Raw genomic sequence first — 27,515 nt, 5'->3', positions numbered from 1 at the left:
CTACAAACGAACTTCACCAAGGATGAGAAACTAATTTTAGCAAAATCAACACATTGTATGGAAAAGCAAGAACAAGATGAATTGCGTCATGGAACATTCTCACCTTGAGCTTAGTCAAAAGCAAGCCAAAGGAGTAGCCATACATATGCGGCGCCCAAAGGAGTAGCCAGACATGCAAGCTTTTGGTAAAAATAGTAAAAGAGATTAAAACATTGAGAATAAAAAATAGTAAAAGAGATTAAAACATTGAAGAAATCTTTCATGTTAAAACTTATGAGAGAGCAAAGGAGTAGGCAGCCCAAAAAACGACGACGCCTCACCTATTCCGAGACAAAATACTATTTTTTTTATAACTTAAATACAATACACAAATAGCAACACCATGGTATAAATAAAATAAATTTTAGAAGATCATCATCATCGTTGGATCGATTGAGAATTTGGACCCAAAACGTTAGGCCTAAGGGGACGTATTCTTTCCAAAATTAGTTGTCGGACATGAGAAGTTATTAAGGTTGACTTTGTATTAAACCCCTGTCCCACCGTAGTTTAATGTATTTTCTGATCGGAAACGCCTGGAGGACGACATGCATTCGAGACGTAGAGAGCATAACCCACACCAACACAGGAGGCAGGAAGGCCAACAGTTTCGGCTTTAGGGTTTATATGCCCCACCCACACAGAGAGAGCGTCCTTATATGGGAAGATAACGAAGACAGAAAGCAAAGATTAGGGTTTCTGCACAGCCATGGGAACCTGTGCCGTATTGGCCCAGTCGGCGATTTCTCTCTCATTTCTGCTGTGCTTGGTAGTAGGTTTTGCAAACAACAGGAGGAAGGCAAGGGCGAGGTCTCTCAGCAGCAGCAACAGAAACTGGGCAGAGGTTAGGGTTTGCAGTTGCAATGGAGAGAAGGCAGAGAGCCAGCAGCAGCAGGCTTCTTCTTACCCTCAGTCAGGAGCGTCCATCATGGAGCAGCTTGTCCCAGAGATCACACAGCACATGCTCAGTTACCTGGACTACAGAAGCCTCTGCAATGTCTCCATGACCAACTCTTGTATGAGGCGTGTTGCTAATGACGACAGTACATGGAAGGCCTTATTTCACAAGGTACATCTACTCCTCGATAGCTATCTTCTCTTTATTCCTTCTTTCTGTTTTACCCTATTAACCTTGCAAGAAAGCTACTTCTTGTCGTGTTCTAGGACTTCTCCCCTCCTTTTGTCTACTACCGAAGGGTGTAAGATAGATGCGATTTCCAAACAACAAACTGAAAAGAACAGGGGAGAAACATGGCAGTATAGGCTGCATTGATGGCCTTTCCTGGCGAGAGAGAGAGAGAGAGAGAGAGAGAGAGAGAGAGAGAGATGTGTTGGGGGACTGTAGATAATCTTGTTTCGGATGATGAACTTGTTTGTTTAGAGGATCGAGCTTAGTATGTGCCTTTAGAGCTCGAGGTGGTTTTGGATTATCATGAAAGAGTACTCAAGAACAGGATTGTTACAAATATGCTCCCGCCCCCCCCCCCCCCCCCCCCCCCCCCCCAAAAAAAAAGAAGAAGAATAGATTCTTCTATTAGTCAAAAGAAAGCGTCTGCACAATGTAGATTACAACCCTCAATATATTGAGGCAACAAGATACAAATGGCCCCTCGTGCAAGGTCTGAAAACCAAAAAACAAGAGGAGGGAGAAAAAGGAGAGAGGGGCTGTGTGTGTGTGTGTGTGTTGGGGGGGGGGGGTTGAAGGAGAGACGGGGGAAAAAGGAGAGAAGGGGGGTGTGGGAGGCTCCCGTTTTAGCTGGCTGCCTTTCGCAGGGAGGCTACATGGGGGGTTCCACACTGCGGGCATGGGCATGTATTGCCAAACAAGTTTGTAGTCCCCCGAGTGAAGGAGGAGCCCGGTTTCCAAGCGTACAAGAAGGCTGCACGGTGGTGCTGTATCTGATCAGCGTTGCCTATGAGTCACCACCATTGTTTCCGAAGGGTGTGGATGATCGTCCAAATGAAGTTGATAGTCTTTGGTGGGTGACGGAATCGTCAATGGCCTTATTGCATCTGGTAGACCATATGTGCCAGGCAGTGATGCTGTAGATGAGCTCTCACCTTTCTTTTACACGGGTGTCGGAGGTGCACTAAGGCACGACGACTGAGTAGATAGGGATGGCCGAAATCCGAAAGTGAGTAAACTGATGAGCAAATCTGTGCCATTCTCATAATGTAGAGCCGTTGAAACCGGCCTTCAGAAACTTGACGGGCGGTGAGCACACTTAACCACACTTTAATCTCTTTACGAACTGGAATAATAAACTTGGAAGAAGAAGAAAAAGAAATAAGTGGTGCTAGAGTCCTCCTACAAAAAAGACCAATTGGCCCCAAAGCGTGGCGCCCCCGCAGGTATTTATTTATCAAACGAGGTCGGCGTAGCCCTTGTACAATTCCCAAGAAGAAATCCCCTTGCTCCACGTAGAGGAGATCTCCTTGAATCTTTCACCCAGCTTGTGTTGTGGGATACAAGAGCCTTGGCCCCCTATTTATAGAAATTTAGGGGTGAAAAGCTATGCTTTTTCCCCTTAGAGAAAAATCTATTACAAGTGCTTTTCCCCTTTATTGAAAAACTCTTCGAAGGATTTTCTCTTATTCTTTCTTTTTTTAATTAAAAAAAAAACATGGCGATTAAGTGCTTTTCGGGAAAAAAATCCCACGCTGCTCTTTTTTTGTGCATTTTTCTTCTTCCTCGTTTTGCTACCTAGCACTTTTGCGTTTTTCTTTATTGCTGCCGGACGCCTTCGCATCTAGCTGCCCGCCTTCTCCTCTTTCTTGCGCTTGTTGCCTTGAGCTTTGCTTCTCTCTCTCTCTCTCTCTCTCTCTCTCTCTCTCTCTCTTGCTTGGGTGCAGTTCGACTACAGCGCTTGCCATGTCAGCTGCCTACATGGCAGCGCCTGCAGCCTGCCTTTGCAGTCAGCCACCAGCAGCCAGTTGTCAGAATATGCAGCGGAAATGATAACCAAACTTGGGTAGACAAGAGCAAGTAGACTGCAGAAAATAAACAGCACAAGAAACACAGAGAGATAGGTGTGTAAACTCTTCTCTATCCACAAGATCCCGAGAAAACTGAATGAATAAGTGGTGGGGCCAAGGGGCCTATATATATGCCCCTGGGAGAGCAGTCGGCCAGCATAAAAAGTGCCCACGACTGCATAAATGCAGTCGGCCAGCAAAAGATTGCCCACGACTCATCTGTATGCAGTCGGCCAGCAGCCCTGAAGCCCACGCATCACCTGTGTGCAGTCGGCCAGCACAGGACTGCTGTTGGGACAGTCGGCCAGCTCTGGAGTGCTCTTGCCACCCTCTGGCAACCCTCCACACCACTAGGAAAAATGGGAAAAAATAGGAAAAAAACACAGGGAGTGTGAAAAAATGATAAAACACCTTATATAGGGCGGGCACACCCACAACAGAGACCCTGGTGTATAAATATAGACAGGAGATGACTTCTAACACCCCCTCTCAGCTCCTGGCTGTGAAACCAACCCAAGGGAGTTGGAGTGCCGCCTGAGCGTAGCCTGAGGTAGAGACTTCGTGAAGAGGTCCGCCGCATTGTCCTGTGTCGAACAATAAAGTAGCAAGATGTCACCAGCCAAGATCTTCTCACGTACAAAGTGATACTGTATCTCTATATGCTTGGTCCAGGCATGGAAAACCGGGTTCCGAGCAATAGCTATACAACTCTGGTTATTGCACTGGATGACTGTGGGCTCCTTCTGTGGAAACCCAATCTCGCCTAGCAGCCTCTCCGCAGCCATACAACCTCACAAGCAGCACCACAAGCAGCCCGATACTCTGCCTCTGTCAAAGAAAGGGCAATAGTTGGCTGCCTCTTGCTGCTCCAAGAAACTGCTCCTGAGCCGAGGGTAAAACTGTATCCTGAAGTAGATCTCCTCGTGTTTGGATCTCCTCCCAAATCTGAGTCACTCTAACCTTGGAGCTTGACTCCATTCCCTCCTGTGTAAAAGAGTCCCAGATCCTTCGTACTTTTCAGATACCGCAAGATCCGCAATCCTGCGTCCCAATGAGACTTCAATGGCGTCTGCATAAAAGAGCTCAACAGTCCCACGGAGAAGCTCAAGTCCAATCTGGTGTTCAACAACCAGATCAATGAACCAACCAACTTCCGGTACTGCGAGGCATCAACTGGCTCACAAGGATCTATAACGGTTAACTTTGTGTTCGGGTCCATCGGCGAAGTAATAGGCTTGCAGTTCTCCATCCCAAAGGCCTCAAGCAACTCATGAACATACCGCTGCTGAGAGACGAAAAACCCCCTCTGGGTCTGCCAGATCTCCAATCCCAAAAAGAAGTGGAGTAAGCCTAAGTCGGTCATCTCAAACTCCTTTGACAAGGCAGCCTTCGTCACTCCAATGTGCTCCACGTGACTGCCGGTGAGAATGAGATCATCCACATAAAGGATGATAAGTGTGACCATGCCGCGTTCTCGAGAGAGATACAGGTTCGGATATGCAACCGATGTCTGAAATCCAGTCCGAATAAAGAAGGAATCAATCTTCTGATTCCAAGCCCTGGGAGCCTGCTTAAGACCATACAAGGCCTTACATAACCTGTAAACCATCCCTTCCGATCCTGGAACAATAAAGCCTGGAGGCTGCTCAACATACACCTCCTCCTGCAGGTCACCATTAAGGAACACAGATTTTACATCCATTTGATACACGGGCCACCTCTGAGAAGAAGCAAGGGCAAGAACGGTCCGAATCGTGGACATCCGCGCTATCGGTGCAAAGGTATCCTCGTAGTCGATGCCTGGCCGCTGAGCATAACCTTTAGCCACAAGCCCGGCTTTGTGTTTGTCCACCGGCCCATCAGACGCGTATTTGGTCGTAAAGACCCATTTGACACCAATGACAGATCGCTTCGACGGCCTCGGTACCAACTCCCAAGTGTGGTTCTTCTCGATGGCATCAAGTTCCACCTGCATGGCTTTCCTCCAAGTATCCTGTGAAAGGGCTTCCTTTACGGAAGTGGGCTCTTTATCCCGCATGATACGAGACATCAAAGCATAGTTCACCTGAAGAAGCTCCGCTGTGTGGCTTTTATCTCGGACTCGATGTGATCTTCGAGGGCCGTCCTTTGTGGTCCACTCGGAGGGTAACTCCGTGACACTTGACTCCCGAAGGGTGTCTAACAACCACGTAGGTACTCGAACAGATCGTGGAGCCTCTTGTGGTCGCGGGGGCTCTACTCCAGCTGCGGGCTCAACCTCCTGTGATGACTGAGGTGGATCAACTGGAATGATAGACTGGGAATCATCATCAGACTCCTCTGGATCTCCAAGAAGTTGCGGCTCCTCGACAGTGGATGCTGGAACATGCTCGTCAAAGACCACATCCCGGCTGACAACAATCTCGTTCCTATCTGGATCATACAACCTGTATCCCTTGGAAAGAGAGTTATACCCCACAAATACCAGCTTGCGGGACTTGGAGTCAAGCTTCCTTCTCTGCTTCTTCGGAATATGTACATACGCATCACTCCCAAAGACACGGAAGTGCGAGACATCGGGTATCCTGCCAAAGCATGCGTCAAATGGAGTCATATGGGGTACTGAAGTCGTCGGAGAGCGGTTGATGGTATGGACAACCGTTGCCACAGCCTCACCCCAAAGTGGACGAGGAAGATCACGATGCTCCAGCATGGTCCTCGCCATCTCCACCACAGTCCTGTTCTTGCGTTCAACAACTCCATTCTCCGAAGGCGATCCGGTATTGGCCAGTTCCCTTTTGATGCCATGATCTGCACAAAATCTGAAAAATACAGTCGAGGAGAATTCACCTCCTTTATCAGCCCTGAGAGTCTTAACCTGATATCTAGACTCTTTCTCCACCATCACGTGCCAATCCTTGAACCGAGCAAAAGCCTGGTCCTTCTGGGAAAGAAAGTAGACCCACGTGAATCTGGTACAATCATCAACAAGCAGCATAAAGTAGAGAGATCCTCCCAAAGATGGTATGTGCTGAGGTCGGTGAAGCCTTCCCTTTGCCCTTGTTATTCCGGCCTTTCGACCGTTGGCCAGTTAAGGCCTCCGAACCTCCGCTGTGAGGAGGGTTCGTGAAACGTTCCTCCTGGTCCAAGACCATTGGCACAAGCTCCTCCCAGGTTATGGTGCTGAGCCTGCCACTCGTAATCAACGAGGAATAGAAAGCAGAATACTGAGCAGGCAAGTGGGACAGCAAAGTGATGGCCATGTCTTCAGACGATATCTCTTTCCCAGCTTGTAGGACTTCCTGCTGAAGGGCCTGCAGCTTGTTAATGTGTTCCCGCATCGTCGAGGACTTTGCAGGGTTCATAACCTGCATCTGCACTTCCAAGGAGATCCGTTTCATGGGTGATACCCTGTTATACAAAGAAGCCAAGTGCTCCCATATGCCTCTCGCCAGCGTCATGTGCTTCACATGATTGATCACTTGTGGTGTGCGATTGAGGAAAATAAACGACCGGACCCTGGTGTTGACACGATCCACATGTGTGCCTGTGCCTCTCGGTCCTTCCTCGTCGATAGTAACTCCCCTTCCTCAGCTTCCGGCCGTGGAACCCCGATGATGATAAAATCAGGAAGGTCATATGACTCCAGCACCGACTCCATCATGACCTTCCAGATGCCGTAATTTGACCCGTGCAACTGACGATCCATTGGGAACGTGGGGAGAGTCGGAATCTTCACGTGCTTCTCAGCCATCTCTAGTAAATCTGCCATCGCGGAGAGTAGCCTGAAAGGGTGGGTGGGTGGGAAAAAAAAATCTGAAAACCTGCAAGTGGCTGTCCAGCACCTTAGCCCGCCTTCCTCTTGCACCTTCTCTTCCCGTACAGCCCAAAACAGTCCACCAATCAGCAGCCTAACGCTCCCCCTCTTGCTCAGAAAAACTCCCAAGATCTATCTCGAGCCTAGGGCTCTGATACCATGTCAGCATATGCAACGGAAATGATAACCAAACTTGGGTAGACAAGAGCAAGTAGACTGCAGAAAATAAACAGCACAAGAAACAGAGAGAGAGAGGTGTGTAAACTCTTCTCTATACACAAGATCCCGAGAAAACTGAATGAATAAGTGGTGGGGGCAAGGGGCCTATATATATGCCCCTGGGAGAGCAGTCGGCCAGCATAAAAAGTGCCCACGACTGCATAAATGCAGTCGGCCAGCAGAAGATTGCCCACGACTCATCTGTATGCAGTCGGCCAGCAGCCCTGAAGCCCACGCATCACCTGTGTGCAGTCGGCCAGCCACAGGACTGCTATTGGGACAGTCGGCCAGCTCTGGAGTGCTCCTGCCACCCTCTGGCAACCCTCCACACCACTAGGAAAAATGGGAAAAAATAGGGAAAAATACGGGGAATGTGGAAAAATGATAAAACACCTTATACAGGGCGGGCACACCCACAACAGAGGCCCTGGTGTATAAATATAGACAGGAGATGACTTCTAGCACCAGTCGCTTGTGCTTTCTTGCAGCCTGCCACCTGTGCTACAGTGTCCCTCGTGGCCAACCATGTCAGCTGCAGCCAACTTGTGAAGTGTTTTATGCAAAGTGATGATGGATATGTGTTAAGGCTGTGGCCATGTTTAAGTGTTTTAACATGCATTGATGGTATCAACAAGTGTGTCAAAGGCCCTAGTCCCCCGGGCACCCGTCGCGAGTTTCATTGGTATCAGAGCATAGGCTTTCTTGGAAGCGGAGGCTTCCTTCTATCAATAAGGAAGAGAAAAGATCTCAAGTGGGGACCACACTTACGATCATTGCTGTTAAGCCTGCTTCATAGCTTATGAAGCAAGAGCATGAGCAGTAGACAGCTTGTTGATCTAAGGATTTATGAATTCACAGAATTTTATCGTGGAAGTGTGAAGTTGGCTTTATGTGCACACGTTTAGCACTCTTTCCATATGGATATTGTGGATTATATTATCAAGCTTACAGGCAAGCTATATGGAGATATATCTCAGGATATCTTAAGGATATGGTGACGAGATATTTCTTTTGGCTTCATGACCAACCTGGCAAAGAAAAGCTAAGTTTACTTTGAGTTTGCAAAGTTGGTGCTTTGGCTATTTACTATGAAGTGTTTTTGATGTTCACTAACCCTTGTATAGCTATGCAAGGAGAAAGGTGTTGTTGTTTGCCTTGAGATGGTTTCAGGGAAACATTGTTTATGGCTCCCTTTAATGGGATGAATTCTTTTCATGGCTCCCTTTATTGGGATGGATTATATCCATGGAGATTTCTTTCTTGGACGAGATTTATATAGATATTGGGCTTCACAAGCAATTTCTATGGACGAATCTGTCCGAGTTTATAGAGAAGAAATCTTTGGATATCTCATGGATATGATGCTTTTATGGATGAAGTCCACCTCTACTCTAAGGTGTGTGGTTAGCACGGAGTATGTGGTAAGAGTTATGGTATACAAGGATTATGGTATACAGGTCTATGGATTCCTGGACTTCTTTTCTAGGGATTTGGATCCATCCTCAGGTTTATGGATTATGTTTATGGCTCCCTTTTACTGGGATGGATTATTCTTTTTGGCTCCCTTTATTTGGGATGCATTGGACTTATGAAACTCATGATTCACATACCCTGTGTAGTGTTCTCTTGTCCTACGTGCTCTCTTGAAGATTGTTTCTACCATGTGAGGGTGGAACAATAGAACATGGGCACTTGAGAGGGTAGTGTGAGTTGGTGGCCGAAATGCCCACAAACTATTGGTGGCCGTAATGCCTATAAACTATGTGTAGCAGAAATGCTTATGGAACACGAGGTTATCTATGCCTGCGAGTGATTGTTTTATCTTGTTACTTGAGCCCACCTCTCATCCAAGGTGTGTGGTCAGAGTACCAACACGGAGTGCAAGTGGTAAGGTGGACATGACGCCTGGTTGGCACGGGACTTATGTCTATGCCAAGGGTCATGTGGACCGATGTCTTGTTGGCAGGAGACTTATTTTGTCTCGCCCATTTACTTGGGACATGGATTATGATATCTGGACTTACGGGACTGATTTGTCTCTTCCATTTACTTGGGACATGGATTATGATATCTGGACTTATGGAACTGATTTGTCTCGCCCATTTATCTTGGACATGATTATGATATCTGGACTTATGGGACTGTTTTTGTCTCGCCCATTTATCTTGGGACATGATTATGATATCTGGACTTATGGGACTGTTTTTGTCTCGCCCATTTATCTTGGGACATGATTTTGATATTGGTATTATGGAGACTTATTTAGTCTCGCCCATTTCTTTGGGACATGGATTCTTCAGTTATATTGGATTTTTGAGACTGTCTCGTCTCGCCCAATCGATGGGACATGATTATATCTTGAATATATGGCTTGAAGCTTAAAGTTGCGGACAACTTTTAAGAAGTTGGGGAGGATGTCACCAGCCTGGACATTTCCCAGTTTGAAAGGGGTCTGGTGGACTCCAGGATGTTTAAATATTTGGAAAGTACAAGCTTTGGGAATGGGGGATTATCCTAGAATACAAAGGACTACACTCCTAAAATTTAGGAGAGTTGCTATTTTTGGCCCGACTCCGATGGAAATTCTGTTCGCGTCATTACATCTGGAATTGAGCAGATACCAAGAGTTGGCAAAGTGCCTATGACAGAATGTCTACCAGTTGGGATATTTTTAGAGGTAAAGATTATGGAAGGACCCATCTCTTAGATTGGGACATGTGGCAAGAAAGTGGACCAAAGTGAGACAAGTGGCCTCACACTTGTCACTTCAGCTATTGTGTGGCTCTCCACTTGTCATTGTAGCCTTCTCTTGCCATTTTGGAGCTCATGGGAGGCCCAAATCTATAAATTGGAGCCCTCTCTCTTCATTAATGGAGGCTCTCTTGCTGCACACTAGCCTCTACCACCGTTACAGGCTGCCCTAATGATGGCTACTCTCTTTCTCTCTCTCTTGAAGGCTGCCCATGAAGAATACCGGTTGTTGGGGATTGTTTTGGAGGCTTCCATCGCAAAGAAATACTGAAGGCAAGGGTATTTAATCATTTATTATGATTTCTAGCCATTGTACTTGTTGTACCAACATTTGTACTTGCTGTACTTGTTGTACCAGCCCTTGTACTGGTTGTACTAGCTTCTGTACTTGTATCACCCATTGTACCGGCTTTTGTACTTCCTGTACTTGCTGTACCAACCACCGTACCGGTTGTACTAGTCAATGTACCTACTATACTAGTCATTGTACCGGTTGTACCAGCCATTGTACCTGCTGTACCGGTTGAATGGAGAGTTGTACTTGCTGTACCCTTTCTATTGCATGAAGACCCGTGGTTTTTGGGAAAGAATCAGTACCACACGGAGGTATATGGATTATATTGTTGGCTCGGCATTTCTACAACCTATGTTCCGGCTTGGTTGCCTCGTGTTGGGCTGTGTTATGGCATTTGTATATGGATAATCCGGCATCTCCCGTGGGGAGAGTAAGGCCCTCAAAGCTTGTACATGATATTATTCTCCTTGGGTAATAAAATACTCTAAGGGGGGGGTCGGCCCATTCCGGCCTCTATGTGGTGTCACACGTGCAAGCTCCATTTTCAGCATTTGTGGACGGTGGCTTTCGAATCGAGGGAGGGTGTTGGAAGGTTGGCGATTTCGAGTGTGTGATCTATGGCTAGAAGGTGCCTTGGATTATCCCATAAGTGGGAGCATGGGAAGTTGAAGAGCCATATATAGGCTAGAGTGGCACCTTGTCATAATCATCTCCTCCGGCCGGTGTTTTGGGAGGCAGCTTACCGGGAGATGGGAGCCCGGTGGAGGGGGCTACAGCGCCCGTTGGGGGTGTTCGTGGAGCTTGATGGTGATGCGTCTCCTACGTGCGTTAGTCTTCCGCTGCGCATTCTGACATATTGAGCAATGAAACAGGTTTCTACATGGTGCTTACATGTATTTCTCATGTGGTGGAACACAAAGAGCTTATCTCTTAAATTTTAGGAAACGCTGCTATTTTTGGCAATCTTCGATGGAATTTCCGTTTGTGTCACTACCTCCAAAATTCGATAGAGATCGAGTATTGCCAAAGCGCCGATGTGAAATTAGCTTTCATCTAGGATATTTTTAGAGCTGAAGATTGTGGAATTTTTGGCCTTTGGATTTGGGACATGTGGCAGATAAGAGGATAAAAGTGAGACAAGTGTCCTCACACTTGTCAATTCAACTCTACACATGGCATTGTAGCATTTTCTTGCTTATTTGAACATAAGAGAGTTATCTCTTGGGCGAGTTTGAGCTTCAAGCAGGTTTTGGAGGCTGAAAACTCTGATTTTTGTCCATTTCTTTTCATTTCTAAGCCCACCATAGCCATATCCAGCTTGGGGAAGATGATTTTCACTACTCTACACCATCTTGCACACCCCGGATGGCTGTTTTTCAGCAAAACAGTCCTAAAGCTCGCTGAAATTTCTGGTTTATGCGATATACAGGCTGTTATACTAGTTTTTGGACTCGTGGATGAGCCACATGGGCTGGTTTACAGGTTTTGGTGCTCACAGATATGACATACATGCTGTTATACAGGTTTATGAGCTCATGAATGAGTCACATGGGCTGGTTTACAGGTTTATGAGTTCATTGATGAGCCACATGGGCTGATTTACAGGTTTATGTGCTCGTGGAAGTGCCATATGGGCTGTCATACAAGTTTATCCGCGTATGGAAGAGCCATGTGGGCTGTTATACATGTTTGTGCGTCTATGGAAGGACATGTTGGATAGCCATATTGGATGAAGGACAGGTTTATGATTGTATATGGATAATCCGGCATCTCCCTGGGGAGAGTAAGGCCCTCAAAGCTTGTACATGTTATATTTCTCCTTGGATAATGAAATACTCCAAGAGGAGGGGGGGGGGGGGGGGGGTATCCCATTCTGGCTCTTTGTGGTGTCAGTTGTGCAACTTTTATTTTCAGATTTGCGGATTGTTTAATGGCTGTGTTTAAATGCCGAAATGTTGAATTGTACCCATGGTCAAAGCGATGACTCCCGCGCTTCTTGGGTGAGTTACAAGGGGGAGGGGAAAGAGAGAAGCGAATGGGAGGAATCCTCCAAAGAGGAAGGGTGGTGCAAGTAAGGGTCCGTTGACGGCTTGGTGGGGCCAGCAGGCCTCATTGGAGTCGAGGAACTTGGAGGGGCGTCTCGGCGGAGCAACCGTCTCCAAACCGGGGGGGGGGGGGGGGGGATCACTGACCGGTGGCTACTGCGATAAATGCTCGAAATGGTCCTCTAACGAAACCATATCCTCTTGTGCTTTGCTAGCCTGGCGCGCTTGGTGGCGGTGTTTAGCTCTGGAGGTCGGCTGGCGGCTCCGTCGCGGGTGAACGATCTGCCACTCTTCAGCATGAGTGTCGGCCGCGGTTGGATCCTGGTGCTCCGCTGCTTGAGGGCCAACTGCCCCATCTGCCTGCATATGGAACATTGGTTTGGGAGGTCAGAGTACTCCACTCTGCAAAATAGGGGCTCCCTGGAGACAAGGAAGAGATGTGGTGTGCGGTACTGTCTCTGGAGAGGCTATGCAGATGCGAAGGGATGGAATCCCAGCCGCCTGAGCAAGAACCGAAGTGGCAGTGGAGGGGGATTCCATCACTCTCCCGGTAACACCACCTTGTTAGAAGTCATCTCCTGTCTAGATTTATACACCAGGGCCTTTGTTGTGGGTGTGCCCGCCCTTATGAGGTGTTTTCCCATTTTTCCCCACTCTCCGTATTTTTCCCCTATTTTTTTCCATTTTTCTGAGGCTTGGGAGGGCTGCCAGAGGGTGCCAAGAGCAGTACAGTGCTGGCCGACTGGATGTTTATCAGTCGTGGGCACTCTTGCTGCTGGCCGACTGGTTTTGATCAGTTTTGGGCACCAGATTGCTGGCCGACTGCATTTATGCAGTCGTGGACCTTTTTATCAGTCGTGGGCTTTTCCTTATGCTGGCCGACTACCCTCTAGGGGGGTATATATAGGTCCTCAGCCCCCATACCTCATTTGTATCATTCCTCGGGATCTTCTTGTGTATATAGAGCAGAGTTACACGCCTACATCTCTCTCTCTCGTGCTGTTTTTCTGCCTGCGTTTTTGCTCTCGTGTTCCCAGATTTGGTTATCATTTCCGCTGCGTATTCTAACATGGTATCAGAGCCCTAGGCTCTAGATAGGTCTTGGGATTTGTGTGAGCAAGAGGGGGACTGTTTTGTGGCTGATTGGTGGACTGTTTTGGGCTGATCGGGAAGAGGAGAAGCAAGAGGAAGGCGGGCTGATTTGTTGGACAGCCACTTGCAGGTTTTAGTTCGTCTTTGTTCCCACCCACCCACCCTTTTCAGAGTACATCCCCGCGATGGCAGATCTGTATGAGATGGCCGAGAGACATGTGAAGATCCCGACACTCCCCACGTTCCCGGTGGACCGTCAGTTGGACGGGAGCAACTACGGCATATGGAAGGTGATGATGGAATCCGTTCTGGAGTCTTACGACCTCGCTGATTTCGTCGTTGTTGGTGTTCCACGGCCGGAAGTAGAGGAAGGGGAGTTACCGTCAACCCGAAAGGACCGGGAGGCCCAGACGCAGATGTGGGATCGCGTCAACGCCAGGGTCCGTTCATTTATTTTCCTCAACTGCACACCGCAAGTAATCAATCATGTAAAGCATATGACGCTGGCCAGAGGTATATGGCAGCATTTGGCCTCACTTTACAACAGGGTATCGCCCATGAAGAGGATTTCCTTGGAAGTACAGATGCGGGTTATGAGCCCTGCAAAGTCGTCGACGATGCGGGAGCATATTAACAAGCTGCAGGCTCTTCAGCAGGAAGTTCTCCAAGCTGGGAAGGAGATATCGTCAGAGGACATGGCCATAACGTTGCTGTCACATTTGCCCTCTTCGTACTCAGCATTTTACTCGTCTTTGATTACCAGTGGCAGGCTCAACACCATCACGTGGGAGGAGCTTGTGCCCATGGTCCTGGAGCAGGAGGAACGATTCACGAACCCTCCTCAGGGTGGAGGTTCGGAGGCCTTAACTGGCCAACGGTCGAAAGGCCGTAACACGGGCAAGGGGAAGGCTTCGTCGGAGAAGTCTTCTGAGAAGATGTCCGTTATAGTGACCGCGAGAAACTAAAGGCAGAGAGGACCTGTAATGATTGTGGCGAGAAAGGCCACTACTGGAGGCAGTGTCCCAAGCGGAAGACTGAGAAGGGTGAAGACTCCTCAGCAACAATCATGAAGACTCCGGCTTTTGTGCACCTGGAGGTGATGGACACCGATGCTTCATTTTCTTCAGGCAGGGAGGAGATTGGAGGACTCTCCGCAACGGATACTCGGGAGTGGATTCTTGATAGTGGTGCTTCCAGGCACATGACTCCTTCCCGTTCCGGTTTATAGGATCTCTGCAGGCTTTCTGGTCATATTCTTACTGGGGATACGTCCACTATCCCAGTTCACAGTGAGGGCAGGATGGAGATAGTTCCCGATGGCAGAGGGGGGAAGCATTCCTCCCAGGTGTTGTATGTTCCGGCACTTGGTTTTCATATGTTGTCAGTGCATCAGGTTTGCAAGACTGGCGTACGGGTGGAGTTTGATGAGCATTTTGTTGCTCTCCGGGACAAAGCAACAGGCCAAGTGGTTTGGGAAGGTGGAGTGGAGAATGGAGTCTACAGGCTTTCAGCACTCTCTCTCCCAGGTCCTCAAGATTGTGATGAGTGGCAGTGTGGTAATAGCTACTCAGGTGTGGATACGCTGCAGGTGCCAAGGTTGATGTGTACGTACTGTACGTAATGTATGGTACGTATTTGTACGTTGTTCCGTACAGATAAAATTTGTGTGTACGTAAAAATACGTACCATTGTAAAAAATATCAATCTATATGGCATTTCATATCAAAATAAACATAAAAAGATCCAAATACATTTTAAATTGTGAGAGAGACCTACAAGACAATCTAATAAGGTCTTTGCTAATACGCATTTGATTAGTAATCACAAAACCCTTGCCGCATGTTGTAAAACTTGTTACTTCAGAAATCAAACATGAGATACCAAAACCATTTTTCAATCAGATGACAGAGATCAATCTTCAATCACCAATCACCACTCTTAGAAGTTAGCTCTATATAAACTGATGAATCAGTGTTCACACAACAAAAGTCTCGACTCTCATCCATGTCAAAAGGCTGCAAATGCATCAAAACAAACTGAATACAATGCACATACTACATAGCAAGCTGCAACACTACATCATAGAAATGTCCTCAAAAGGCCCATAAGGGCTAGTCCAGAGTCTAGACTCCACAATGAAACGTGATCTGAATCTGCAGCCTCCTCACGCAAAGGTATCGCCAAAGCCCGTGCGCGTGACCTTGTGACACGACGATCGATGCTCTCCAACTCTCTATGAAGGAGTCGTATAATATCTGCCTGCTCGTCTCTGACACGCTGCTCCACGCCGCCCTCAGTAGAGGTTGGCACCATCTTCACACGGGTCGGATCTGCCTGTGGAAAAGCAAAATCCGACAAGTCAGAACCACAAGAAATGACTTATATTGAAATGTGTCAAAAGATGTACGACAGTTAAATATACCTGCTTGGGTGCCCCCAAAGCATGATAATCTCGCACGAGCTTCATGTTAGCTCGGCAATACACTAATCGCTCCAGCTGAGCGGTACTAAGTCGATTGCGGATCTTCGTGTGAACCAAGGAGTAGGCACTCCAATTGCGCTCACAAGCACCAGCAGAACAATCCTACGATCACGAATCACGATACGATTTCGGAGTCAAAACCCTTAATGAATCAAACTTTAAAGATGGATGCAATTGTGAAAGAGTCAAGAGTACCTGCGAGAGGATTCGGAGAGCAAGATGAGTCAGCTTTGGAAGACCTTGTCTTCCATAGCTCTGCCACCACGTGAGAGGAAATTTCGTCGCCTCCTCTCTCAAAACCACCGCTCTAGCAAAGGATGGTCCTAGATTGTTCATAAAACTCACCATCTCTGCATCAACCTCAAGTTGCTCATCCTCGTCGTACATTCTGTTGATGTACTGGTCTTTCTGCGTGAGCAGAGTGCTCTCACTAAACAGCTCTGGCTTCTTGTAGAAGGGATGAAGCAATGCAGCCATCCCATGAATGGGACGGCTCATAAATGTCCATCGCCGCTCTACAATAGCCAGGATGTCACCACGGCTACAAATTGACAAGCCAACATTCCAACAGTCATTATATAATATAACTTTAAACATATTGTTGCAATGTGCATATTATTTAATATTAATATAATCAACCAAGAACAATATCCAAGTGTACACTCACTGAGACTCCGTCAATGTCGTACAGGTGGCAATATGGCGCTTCATCTCCATGAAGAGATGATAGACCAGTCCAAGAGTAGAGCCCTCCATATCTGTGATTCGGAGGAGGACATGGATAGGCTGCAATGCCACCGTCAAGCTCTGTACCTCTGTCCAAAAGGCCTCGTCAAGCACTTTCCGCTGAATGTATCTAGTGGCCTCTGTCTGTGCATGGTGCATAAACCTCCATTTCGGGTCCACCACAGTCTGTAGTAGTGGGTCCCACAATCTAAAAAGCCTCTGCAAGACCAGGAACATATAAGAAAACCTGGTCTTCGAGGGTCGCACCATATCAAGTGCACTATGGCTCCTGAAGATGGCCAAAGCCTGATGTTTTTTTCGGAAAAATGTAGTAATCTTCATGGCATCTGCAACATTAGGTTGCACCCATGGCAACTTTCCAATATCCTCCATCAGCAGGTCCAAGCAATGTGCAGCACAAGGAGTCCAAGCAATGCGAGGAAACTCTGCCTCGACCAATTCACCCATACGCTTGCAATTTGAAGCATTGTCTGTCACCACTTGGACCACATTCTCTGGCCCAACATCCAAAATTGCCTGTCTGATGTGGTGATAAATAAACTCAGCACTGATGGATTCTCCTGCCTTTCCTGCATCCACAGCCCGCAAGAAGTATGTGCCAAGACATGAGGACACCAAAATATTGATAATGTGTCGTCTACGCATATCACTCCAGCCATCAGATATGATGGTGCACCCAAAAGACTACCATCCTGCCTTGACAGGTACCAATGCCTTGTCTATCAAGGCTTTTTGCTCTTCAAGCATCGTGGTACGCATTTTGTTATACTCCACCCTGGACCACGAGTCTGTGTGGCCAACCTCTGCTATGGCCCTCACCATTCTCTTCCATTGATCAGTCCTCAGTACATTGAAGGAGATGTTGCACTCCACAAGAGTGCAAGCAATCTCCATCTCAGCCACTTTTTGTCTCTCTTTCACCCACGAAAGAGATGACACACGTGAAGGCAAAGTACTCTGTCTCAGCACATGTGCATCATCATCCTCATCACCCTCCTGCATGACACGGGCCCTCTTTCTGCCCCCTGTAGACTGGCTATCCTGTGTGGAAGAATCACCCATCTCCCCCACAAGCGCATCATGAAGTGCATCTTGAGTGTGCTGGCTGCCCCTTACCTTCTTTGAACCCTTTGCTGTTGATGAATTCTCAGCAATGAGCTTGTCTCTGATATCCTGCGGCACCTGCTTGCACCCACCACAATTGCCGGTGGTGCCAATACATGTCAAGTGTATCACGACACGAGAAATTGTGCTCGTGAGCTCGAAGTTGCAATACTTGCATTGCCATCTACGCGTGCCAGAACCAGCTTGGGTCGGCGTATTAATAACACGGATGACATTGGTGTGCTCCTGCCAGTAGGGGTTGCATGGCTTCGGCATATTGGATCCTGGAAGCTCTGTGACACAAACAAAGAGAGAGAGAGAGAGCTTAGAGCATAGTACATACTCCAAAGGAAGAAAGAGAGAGAGAGAGAGAGAGAGAGAGAGAGAGAGGGAGAGCTTAGAGCATATTCCAAAGGAGGAAAGAGAGAGAGAGAGAGAGAGAGAGAGAGGGAGAGGGACCCCGGACTCGGGAGGGAGTGAGAGAGAGACGAGATTAATCATGTAGTACATTGGCCGCTCGCGGTTGAGAGAGAGAGAGAGAGAGAGAGAGAGAGAGAGAGAGAGAGAGAGAGAGAGAGAGAGAGAGAGATGCATCATGAGGGACCAAGGCCATGAGCGAGAGAGCGTGAGAATTACCTGGTTGCAATGTGCACAGTGTGCAGAGACGGAGCGAAACAGAGCACTGTAGGCGAAACAGGCGAAATTCCAAAATAAGGCCAAATTCGCACGTTGAAGGTCAAAAAGGGGTTTTTTAAAAAAATAAACGTACGGATCGATCCGTACGCGTACGGATCGGTACAGTACGATCCGTACGGTACGGATCGATCCGTACGTACGTATGGCTGCAACCCTGGCAGGTGCGGGCTTTCCGGGACCAGATGGTGGATAGCTTACCAGTAGATGGCAGCAGTTGGCAGGAACTTTCCAGTACTGATGTTGGTAGTTCTTGTGTTCGTGAGTCAGAGGAAGCTGAACAGGTCACTTATGCTCTGATGTCTCGTCGTGTTCGGGACATAGAACTTCCAGTAGTTAAGGATGTTCTTTCCCACGCGGACCTTTCGGAAAGCCAGGCAGGCGGCAGGTGCTTACTTGCAGAAGGAGGTGGTTTCTCCAGGCTTTGTGGTTCCGGATTCAGAGGGGGTGGTTGACAGGTTTTAGAAGGCCTTGCGTGGTCTTCAGAAGGTTTCCAGGACTTGCTTGCGCATCGTAACAGGTGTTGATCCTTGTGAGCAGTGTGATGTCTCTGTGACTCAGAAGCTGTATGGTTCATTGATCTGGTTGATGGACACCGGATTGGACGGGAGCTTCCTGATGAGGCAGTTGAGCTCTTGGTTGCAGATGTCTCTTTGTGAGGCAGGATTGCGTTTCCTGTGGTTTCTGCAGCATGCGAAGGATCATGGACTCTTGTACACAGGAGGGGGATTGTTGGATGGAGTCCGACTCCGCGGTTGGAGTGACTCGGTTTGGGGAGGAGATCTACTTATGGCCCAGGAGCAGTTTTACGGAGCAGGAGGAGGTTACATTGCAGGTTTGGGCTTCCACTGGAGGAACCCATGGTCATCCAGAGGCACTTTGTTCGTGAACAGATCGTTGCTGATGACATCTTGCTGGAGTTCTGTTCGACGGAGGACAGTACTGTGGACCTCTTCACGAAGTCGCTCTCAGGATTTGCTCAGGCGGCACCCCAGCTCCCAGTGGTTGGTAACACAGCCAGGAGCTGAGAGGGGGTGTTAGAAGTCATCTCCTGTCTAGATTTATACACCAGGGCCTTTGTTGTGGGTGTGCCCGCCCTTATGAGGTGTTTTCCCATTTTTCCCCACTCTCTGTATTTTTCCCCTATTTTTTCCCATTTTTCTGAGGCTTGGGAGGGCTGCCAGAGGGTGCCAAGAGCAGTACAGTGCTGGCCGACTGGATGTTTATCAGTCGTGGGCACTCTTGCTGCTGGCCGACTGGTTTTGATCAGTTTTGGGCACCAGATTGCTGGCCGACTGCATTTATGCAGTCGTGGACCTTTTTATCAGTCGTGGGCTTTTCCTTATGCTGGCCGACTGCCCTCTAGGGGGGTATATATAGGTCCTCAGCCCCCATACCTCATTTGTATCATTCCTCGGGATCTTCTTGTGTATATAGAGCAGAGTTACACGCCTACATCTCTCTCTCTCTCTTGTGCTGTTTTTCTGCCTGCGTTTTTGCTCTCGTGTTCCCAGATTTGGTTATCATTTCCGCTGCGTATTCTGACACACCTATCATCGGGAGAAGAGGAAGGTATTCCTTCCTAAGGCCTAGGAAGCAGACTATCACGGGAAAGCGTGAAACGCTAGCTAGAGGGTCAGATGTTGGGTTGAAGCCGCCTCGCAAAGAAGGCCTAGGTCGTACACAGTGCGACAGGGCTCAGGTGCATGACTCTATTTGATGGCGCTGGCGAGTCAAACTCAACTTGGTAGTAGCGACGCCCCAAAGGATGAGGATCAGTAATCTTTCTAGGCGCATCAAGGAGGCTAGAGCTGTCCGCATGCTAGGCGGTTACCAACAATCTTGCATACTAGAGTGGGGGCCTCTAAGGATGCAATAGTTGAAGTGAGGAGCTGGAGATCCGCTTCTGAAAATGAAAGGCAAGGGACAGCGACCTCGGTTGGGGATGACGGAGCAGTTGCCATGGAGTCCTCTTGGGGGTTGTACACCAAAAGAAGTCGAAGCTTGCCATAATAAATTGTTGCCTGTAACTGTAAACCTACGTTGAAGCACCGAAGGGAGAGGCGAGGAAATAGGAGGCTAGGAGAGGGAAAGAAAAAAAACATCCGGGGAATGCGGATGGGATGTGGAGATGGAGGAAAGAAAAAGGGAGGGGGGGGGGGTGGGGAGTGAAGCGTAGGGAGGAGGGGGCAGAAGCGAGCTGGGAGAGGAGGGGTGAATGCGAGCTGGGGAAGAGGGGGGGCAAAAGTGAAGAGGGGAAGCAGGGTGTAGGCGAGCTGGGGAGGGAGGGGCGAAGCGAATAGGGGGGGTAGCACATGTGGGTAGGCACAGGCGGGGGAGCTCAGCTGCCTTCACTCCCTTGGATTGAGGTTTTAGGGATGGTATCCTTGAAACTTTGGCTCGGGCACGTGTATGGATCATATGGGTGGTGCCCATATCAATATGGAGGCCAAGGATGTGACAAGATGATTCGGACATGCACACTTTGAAAAAAAAAATGATTGGCCTTTGGCCCAAGATCCTCTCGTAGTTTTCGATTTTTCACAGCCTGTAGGCGCTTAATTATCCCCCCATAGGCGATGCCGCCGAGGAAGCAACAAAGGGGGTTTTGAACCTAGGACCTCTTGGTCCTAGGCAAACACCTTCACCACTTGAGCTATAACCTCATTGGCAACATGCACACTTCCTCTATGCCAGTGCTTGCCAGGTCGCATTATATTCCTGATTTTGGACAAATCCGGTGTACCAGCAGCTTGTACTGTGTAAATACTCCTTTGGTAATACAAAAGGGGGGTCGGCCCTTCTTCAAGCCTAAGTGCTGCATTGTGCTCTCCTTATCTTTCATTTGGTTCATCTATATGATGGTTAATTGTGTTGGTAGTCAAGTAAATAATTCAAACCTCTGAGATCCACGCCACCGCCATCTAAGGACCAAGCTGTGAGTGGTGGGCTCGCACAAGCAAGGGCCTCAGCGCAAGGAGAGGGTGGCCAATACTGATGAAGGGGGACGGGTGGCTGCAATAAGTGGTAGAATGGTGGAAAGAGGTGGATGCTGGGTAGTGTGCAGCAATTGTTGAAGGGTGGAACAGGGTTGGCGAAGCAAAAAGGGGGAAATGGGAGGTGGGGGTGGCTCAAATGGAGGAGGGAGGGAGGTGTTAGAAGTCATCTCCTGTCTTAATCAGACACCAGGGCCTCTGTTGTGGGTGTGCCCGCCCTGTATAGGTGTTTTATCATTTTTCCTCACTCCCTGTATTTTTCCCCATTTTTTCATGGTGTGGATGGATGCCACATGTTGACAGGAGCCCCTGGTGCTGGCCGACTGCACCTCATGTGCTCCTGGTGGCTGGCGGACTGCCTATGATGCAGTCGTGGAGGTTCTGATGCTGGCCGACCTGTTTTGTACAGTCGTGGAGACATTTTCTGCTGGCCGACTGCTTTATGCAGTCGTGGAGAGCCCTCAAGTGCTGGCTGACTGCATCCATGGGGCATAATGTTCCTCACCATTTTCTCATTCAGTTTTGTATGGGATCTTGTGTATAGAGGAGAGTTTACACGCCTATCTCTCAGTGTTTCTTGTGCTGTCTATTTTCTGCACTCTACTTGCTCTTGTGGACCCAAGTTTGGTTATCATTTCCGTTGCGTATTTTGACATGGTATCAGAGCCCTAGGCTCTTGATAGATCTTGGGAGTTTTCTGAGCAAGAGGGGGATAGTTAAGTTGCTGATTGGTGGACTGTTTTGGACTGCTCGGGAAGAGAAATTGCAAGAGTAAGGCGGGCTAAGGTGCTGGACAGCCACTTGCATGTTTAAAGTTTTTTTTTTTCCCCACCCACCCACCCACCCTTTTTAAGTTTAATCCTCTCCCCACGTTCCCTGTGGACCGTCAGTTGGACGGGAACAATTACGGCATCTGGAAGGTTATGATGGAGTCTGTGCTGGAGTCATATGACCTTGCTGATTTCATCGTCATCGGGGTTCCACAACCGGAAGCAGAGGAAGGGGAGTTACTGTCGATGAAGAAGGACCGAGAGGCACTGGCACACATATGGGATCGTGTCAACGCCAGGGTCTGGTCATTTATTTTTCTCAACTGCACACTACAAGTAATCAATCACATAAAGCACATGACGCTGGCCAGAGGCATATGGCAGCACTTGGCTTCTCTTTATAACAGGGTATCACCCATGAAACGGATCTCCTTGGAAGTGCAGATGCGGGTTATGAACTTTGCAAAGTCCTCGACGATGCGGGAACACATTAACAAGTTGCAGGCCCTTTAGCAGGAAGTCCTCCAGGCTGGGAAGGAGATATCATCTGAAGACATGGCCGCTGTCCCACTTACTTGCTCAGTATTCTGCTTTCTACTCCTCATTGATTATTACGAGTGGCAGGCTCAGCACCATTACCTGGGAGGAGCTTGTGCCAATGGTCTTGGACCAGGAGGAACGTTTCACGAACCCTCCTCACAGCGGCGGTTCGGAGGCCTTAATTGGCCAACGGTCGAAAGGCCGGAATAACAACAAGGACAAAGGGAAGGCTTCATCGGAGAAGTCTTCTGAGAAGAAGCCTGACTGAAGGCCGAAAGATCTTGCAATGATTGTGGCGAGAAAGGCCACTATTGGAGGAAGTGTCCTAAGCGGACTGGGAAGAGTGCTGATTCCTCAGCCTCAGCTGCAAAGACTCCTGCATTTGTGCACTTAGAGATGATGGACTCCGACGCTTCATCGTCTTCAAGCGAGGAGGCAGTTGGCTTCACCGTGAAGAATACCCGGGAATGGATTCTTGACAGTGGTGCTTCCAGGCATATGACTCCGTCTCGTGACTTCTTTTTGGATCTGAAACGGCAGTCAGGTCGCATCTTTATTGGCGACAACTCCACTATTCCGATACACAGTGAGGGCCGAATGGAGATTATTCTCGACGGCAAGGGGGGCAAGCATGCTTCCCGTGTTCTTTATGTCCCTACTCTGGGTTTTCATCTTCTGTCAGTGCATGAAGTATGCAAGACTGGCTTTCGGGTGGAATTTGAGGAGCATTCAGCTGCTCTATGGGACCGTGAGACTAGCCAGGTTGTTTGGGAAGGCGGTGTGGAGAATGGTATCTACAAGATCTCTGCACTCTCCTCGTTGACAGGTTCTCAGGTCGGAGATTTGTGGCACTTTCGTTTTGGCCACTTAAATGTGGATGCACTTCGGCGAGCTTTCCAAGACCAAATGGTGGTTGGCTTGCCAGATGTTGGCAGTAGGCAAGGGCGTTGCAGTTCTTGCATACGTGGTAAGCAGCACAGGGAATCCTTTCCGAAGCAGGCTTCTAGGCGGGCTTCGAAACCATTGGAGTTGATTCACACTGACTTGTGTGGACCTCAGCAGACACCATCTTTGGGAGGATCTCTCTACTTTATGCTGCTTGTTGATGATGGAAGCTTGACTCCAAGTCGCGCAAGCTTGTATTTGTGGGGTATAATTCTCTTTCCAAGGGATACAGATTGTATGATCTAGACAGGAACGAGATTGTTGTTAGCCAGGATGTGGTCTTTGACGAGCATGTTCCAGTATTCACTGTCGAGGAGCCGCCACTTCTTGGAGATCCAGAGGAGTCTGATGATGATTCCCAGACCATTATTCCGGTTGATCAATCTCAGTCAGTACAGGAGGTTGAGCTCGCAGCTGGAGTAGAGCCCCCGCGACCACAGGAGGCTCCACGATCTGTTCGAGTACCTAGGTGGTTGTTGGACACCCTTCGGGAGTCGGGTGTCATGGAGTTACCCTTCGAGTGGACCATAGAGGACAGCCCTCGAAGATCACACAGAGTCTGAGATAAAAGCAATACAGCGGAGCTTCTTCAGGTAAACTATGCTTTGATGTCTCGTATTATGCGGGACAAGGAGCCCACTTTCGTCAAGGAAGCCCTCTCACAGGTTACTTGGAGGAAAGCCATGCAGGTGGAACTTGATGCCATCGAGAAGAACAACACATGGGAGTTGGTACCGAGGCCGTCGAAACGGTCAGTGATTGGTGTCAAATGGGTCTTTAAGACCAAATATGCGTCTGATGGGTCGGTGGACAAACACAAAGCCAGACTTGTGGCTAAAGGTTATGCTCAGCGGCCAGGCATCGACTACGAGGATACCTTTGCACCAACAGCACGGATGTCCACGATTCGGACCGTTCTTGCCCTTGCTTCTTCTCAGAGGTGGCCCGTGTATCAAATGGATGTAAAATGTGCGTTCCTTAATGGTGACCTGCAGGAGGAGGTGTATGTTGAGCAGCCTCCAGGCTTTATTGTTCCAGGATCAGAAGGGATGGTTTACAGGTTACGTAAGGCCTTGTATGGTCTTAAGCAGGCTCCCAGGGCTTGGAATCAGAAGATTGATTCCTTCTTTGTTCGGACTGGATTTCAGAGATCGGTTGCAGATCCTAACCTGTATCTCTTTCGAGAACGCGGCATGGTCACGATTATCATCCTTTATATGGATGATCTCATTCTCACCGGCGGTCATGTGGAGCACATTGGTGTGACGAAGGCTGCCTTGTCAAAGGAGTTTGAGATGACCGACTTAGGCTTACTCCACTTCTTTTTGGGATTGGAGATCTGGCAGACCCAGAGGGGGCTTTTTGTCTCTCAGCAGCGGTATGTTCATGAGTTGCTTGAGGCCTTTGGGATGGAGAACTCCAAGCCTATTACTTCGCCGATGGACCCAAACACAAAGTTAACCGTTACTGATCCTTGTGAGCCAGGTGATGCCTCACAGTACCGGAAGTTGGTTGGTTCATTGATCTGGTTGCTGAACACCAGATTGGACTTGAGCTTCTCCGTGGGGCTGTTGAGCTCTTTTTTGCAGACGCCATTGAAGTCTCATTGGGACGCAGGATTGCGGATCTTGCGGTATCTGCAGAGTACGAAGGATCTAGGACTCTTTTACACAGGAGGGGATGGAGTCAGACTCTCCAAGGTTGGAGCGACTTAGATTGGGGAGGAGATCAAGACACGAGGAGATCTACTTCAGGATACAGTTTTACCCTCGGCTCAGGAGCAGTTTCTTGGAGCAGCAAGAGGCAGCCAACTATTGCCCTCTCTTCGACGGAGGCAGAGTACCGGGCTGCTTGTGGTGCTGCTTGCGAGGTTGTGGGGCTGCGGAGGCTGCTAGGCAAGATTGGGTTTCCACAGAAGGAGCCCACAGTCATCCAGTGCGATAACCAGAGTTGTATAGCGATTGCTTGGAACCCGGTCTTCCATGCCCGGACCAAGCATATAGAGATACAGTATCACTTTGTACGTGAGAAGATCTTGGCTGGTGATATCTTGCTACTTTATTGTTCGACGGAGGACAATGCGGTGGACCTCTTCACGAAGTCTCTACCTCAAGCTACGCTCAGGCGGCACTCCAGCTCCCTTGGGTTGATTGCATAGCTAGGAGCTGAGAGGGGGTGTTAGAAGTCATCTCCTGTCTTAATCAGACACCAGGGCCTCTGTTGTGGGTGTGCCCGCCCTGTATAGGTGTTTTATCATTTTTTCTCACTCCCCGTATTTTTTCCCCATTTTTCCCCATTTTTTCATGGTGTGGATGGATGCCACATGTTGGCAGGAGCCCCTGGTGCTAGCCGACTGCACCTCATGTGCTCGTGGCGGCTGGCCAACTGCCTATGATGCAGTCGTGGAGGTTCTGATGCTGGCCGACCTGTTTTGTACAGTCGTGGAGACATTTTCTGCTGGCCGACTGCTTTATGCAGTCGTGGAGAGCCCTCAAGCGCTGGCCGACTACATCCATGGGGCATATAAATAGGCCCCATGTTCCTCACCATTTTCTCATTCAGTTTTGTACGGGATCTTGTGTATAGAGAAGAGTTTACACGCCTATCTCTCAGTGTTTCTTGTGCTGTCTATTTTCTGCACTCTACTTGCTCTTGTGGACCCAAGTTTGGTTATCATTTCCGCTGCGTATTTTGACAGGAGGGGGGGGGGGGTGTGTGTGTGGGGGTTGCATCTCATCACCAGATCAACACCGTTTTTTTCCCTCTTTGTTGATAGCCTTACGATAGCCCACTCTTAATGAGGAAGAAAAGTTTTGGAGTTTGAAATGATCAAGCATGCTCAAGTCTGTAGCTTGCTTTGTGTGATATCAGGCTTTTCAAACTTACAGTATGGGAAGGCAGTGTGTGTGTTATTTGGGTCAATAGAAAGAACAAAGAAAGATCCAGCTTTTCTACGTAAAGTTTTTTTAATTCCAGTTAAGATAGCCTTACAATAGGCCTTCCTTGATAACTAACTAACAAGGAAGAAAATCTTGAAATGATCAAGCATGCTCATGTCTGTAGGGGCGCTTTGTAAAATATGATGCTTTTTAAGATAACAGTGTGGAAAGGCAGAGAGTGCCTTAGAAAGAACAAACAAAGATTGACAAGAAGGTCCAGTCTTTCTACTTTGCACAAGCACATGCACATGAAGAAGTTTTTGCTGTGATCTGTACTTCGCTTATAAGGCAATGATGAATCAGCAAGGTAAGGTATATTTTAGAGTTGTATTTTTGCTGTTTGTCCAGCACTGCAAAAGAATGCTTTGCTTTTTTCTTGTGATGCAGGACTTTACCGTAGAGCAGAGCTGTGTAATGGCACCATATGGATGGAAGGCTCATTATGCTGTGACCAAAGCTGTACTAGAGATCAACAGAAACTTTTACAAGATTTTTCATGCAAAGTCCATAAAGGGAATGAATCGTCTATGGCTGCATTCTGACTACATCAAGTGTGTACATCCTCATGGGGAACTGTTATCTGGGTAGGCTATCGAACCCAGGTTGTTAAGATAGTGATATGGTCAATATTGATGGACGTTTTTGGCCGCCTCTTATATTGTTTATTGTTGATGGTTTACAGCTATGACACCGTTATGGAGCAGTGGCGTACCATCTTTAGTTGGAACCAAAGGTTTGATTTTGATCTTCAAGAGGAGCGTGTACGGGTCTTTGGCAACGTTGCTTGGATAACTCTCAAAGTGTTCATCAACTCATCGGCGGAACCGCAGTTGACAACGAATGTGTTTGAGTTCCATAATGGTCATTGGTATATGGTCAATCATCACACCTCTCTACAATCAGGCGACTTTGAGTTTGGGCCATTTGTTAATTAGATAAAATCAACTAAACTTAGGGTGATGGTTTTTGGTGAAGTTTTTCAATGCTGAAGTATCACACACACACACACACACACACAGCAGTTTTGTAGCCCAACGGATATGGGCAGATGTTGTATAGAATTGGATGGAAAACTTTTTTGTCCAG

At 48.2% G+C, this 27,515-nt stretch overlaps 2 protein-coding genes across 2 annotated transcripts; one reads left to right on the top strand and one right to left on the bottom strand.

The window, feature by feature from the left end:
- The first annotated feature begins 552 nt into the window (after window positions 1–552).
- LOC147627487 (F-box protein SKIP8-like) lies at window positions 553–27,515 on the top strand. Its single transcript, XM_086814400.1, has 3 exons — window positions 553–1,108; window positions 26,817–27,013; window positions 27,112–27,515. The coding sequence occupies exons 1-3, from the start codon at window positions 749–751 to the stop codon at window positions 27,362–27,364; spliced, it is 810 nt and encodes a 269-aa protein (XP_086670526.1). The 5' UTR covers window positions 553–748; the 3' UTR covers window positions 27,365–27,515.
- On the bottom strand, window positions 15,293–17,165 carry LOC147627488 (uncharacterized). The gene is made up of 4 exons (XM_086815049.1): window positions 16,363–17,165; window positions 15,891–16,236; window positions 15,636–15,797; window positions 15,293–15,547 (listed from the first exon to the last, which is right to left on the bottom strand). The coding sequence occupies exons 1-4, from the start codon at window positions 17,085–17,087 to the stop codon at window positions 15,293–15,295; spliced, it is 1,488 nt and encodes a 495-aa protein (XP_086671175.1). The 5' UTR covers window positions 17,088–17,165.

Source organism: Cibotium barometz, chromosome 20, assembly GCF_041138505.1.
Source record: "Cibotium barometz isolate CiBa-2024 chromosome 20, ASM4113850v1, whole genome shotgun sequence".
Lineage (NCBI taxonomy): Eukaryota > Viridiplantae > Streptophyta > Polypodiopsida > Cyatheales > Cibotiaceae > Cibotium > Cibotium barometz.
The sequence above is the reverse complement of the archived record's forward strand: the minus strand, read 5'-3'. Positions and strand labels throughout refer to the sequence as shown.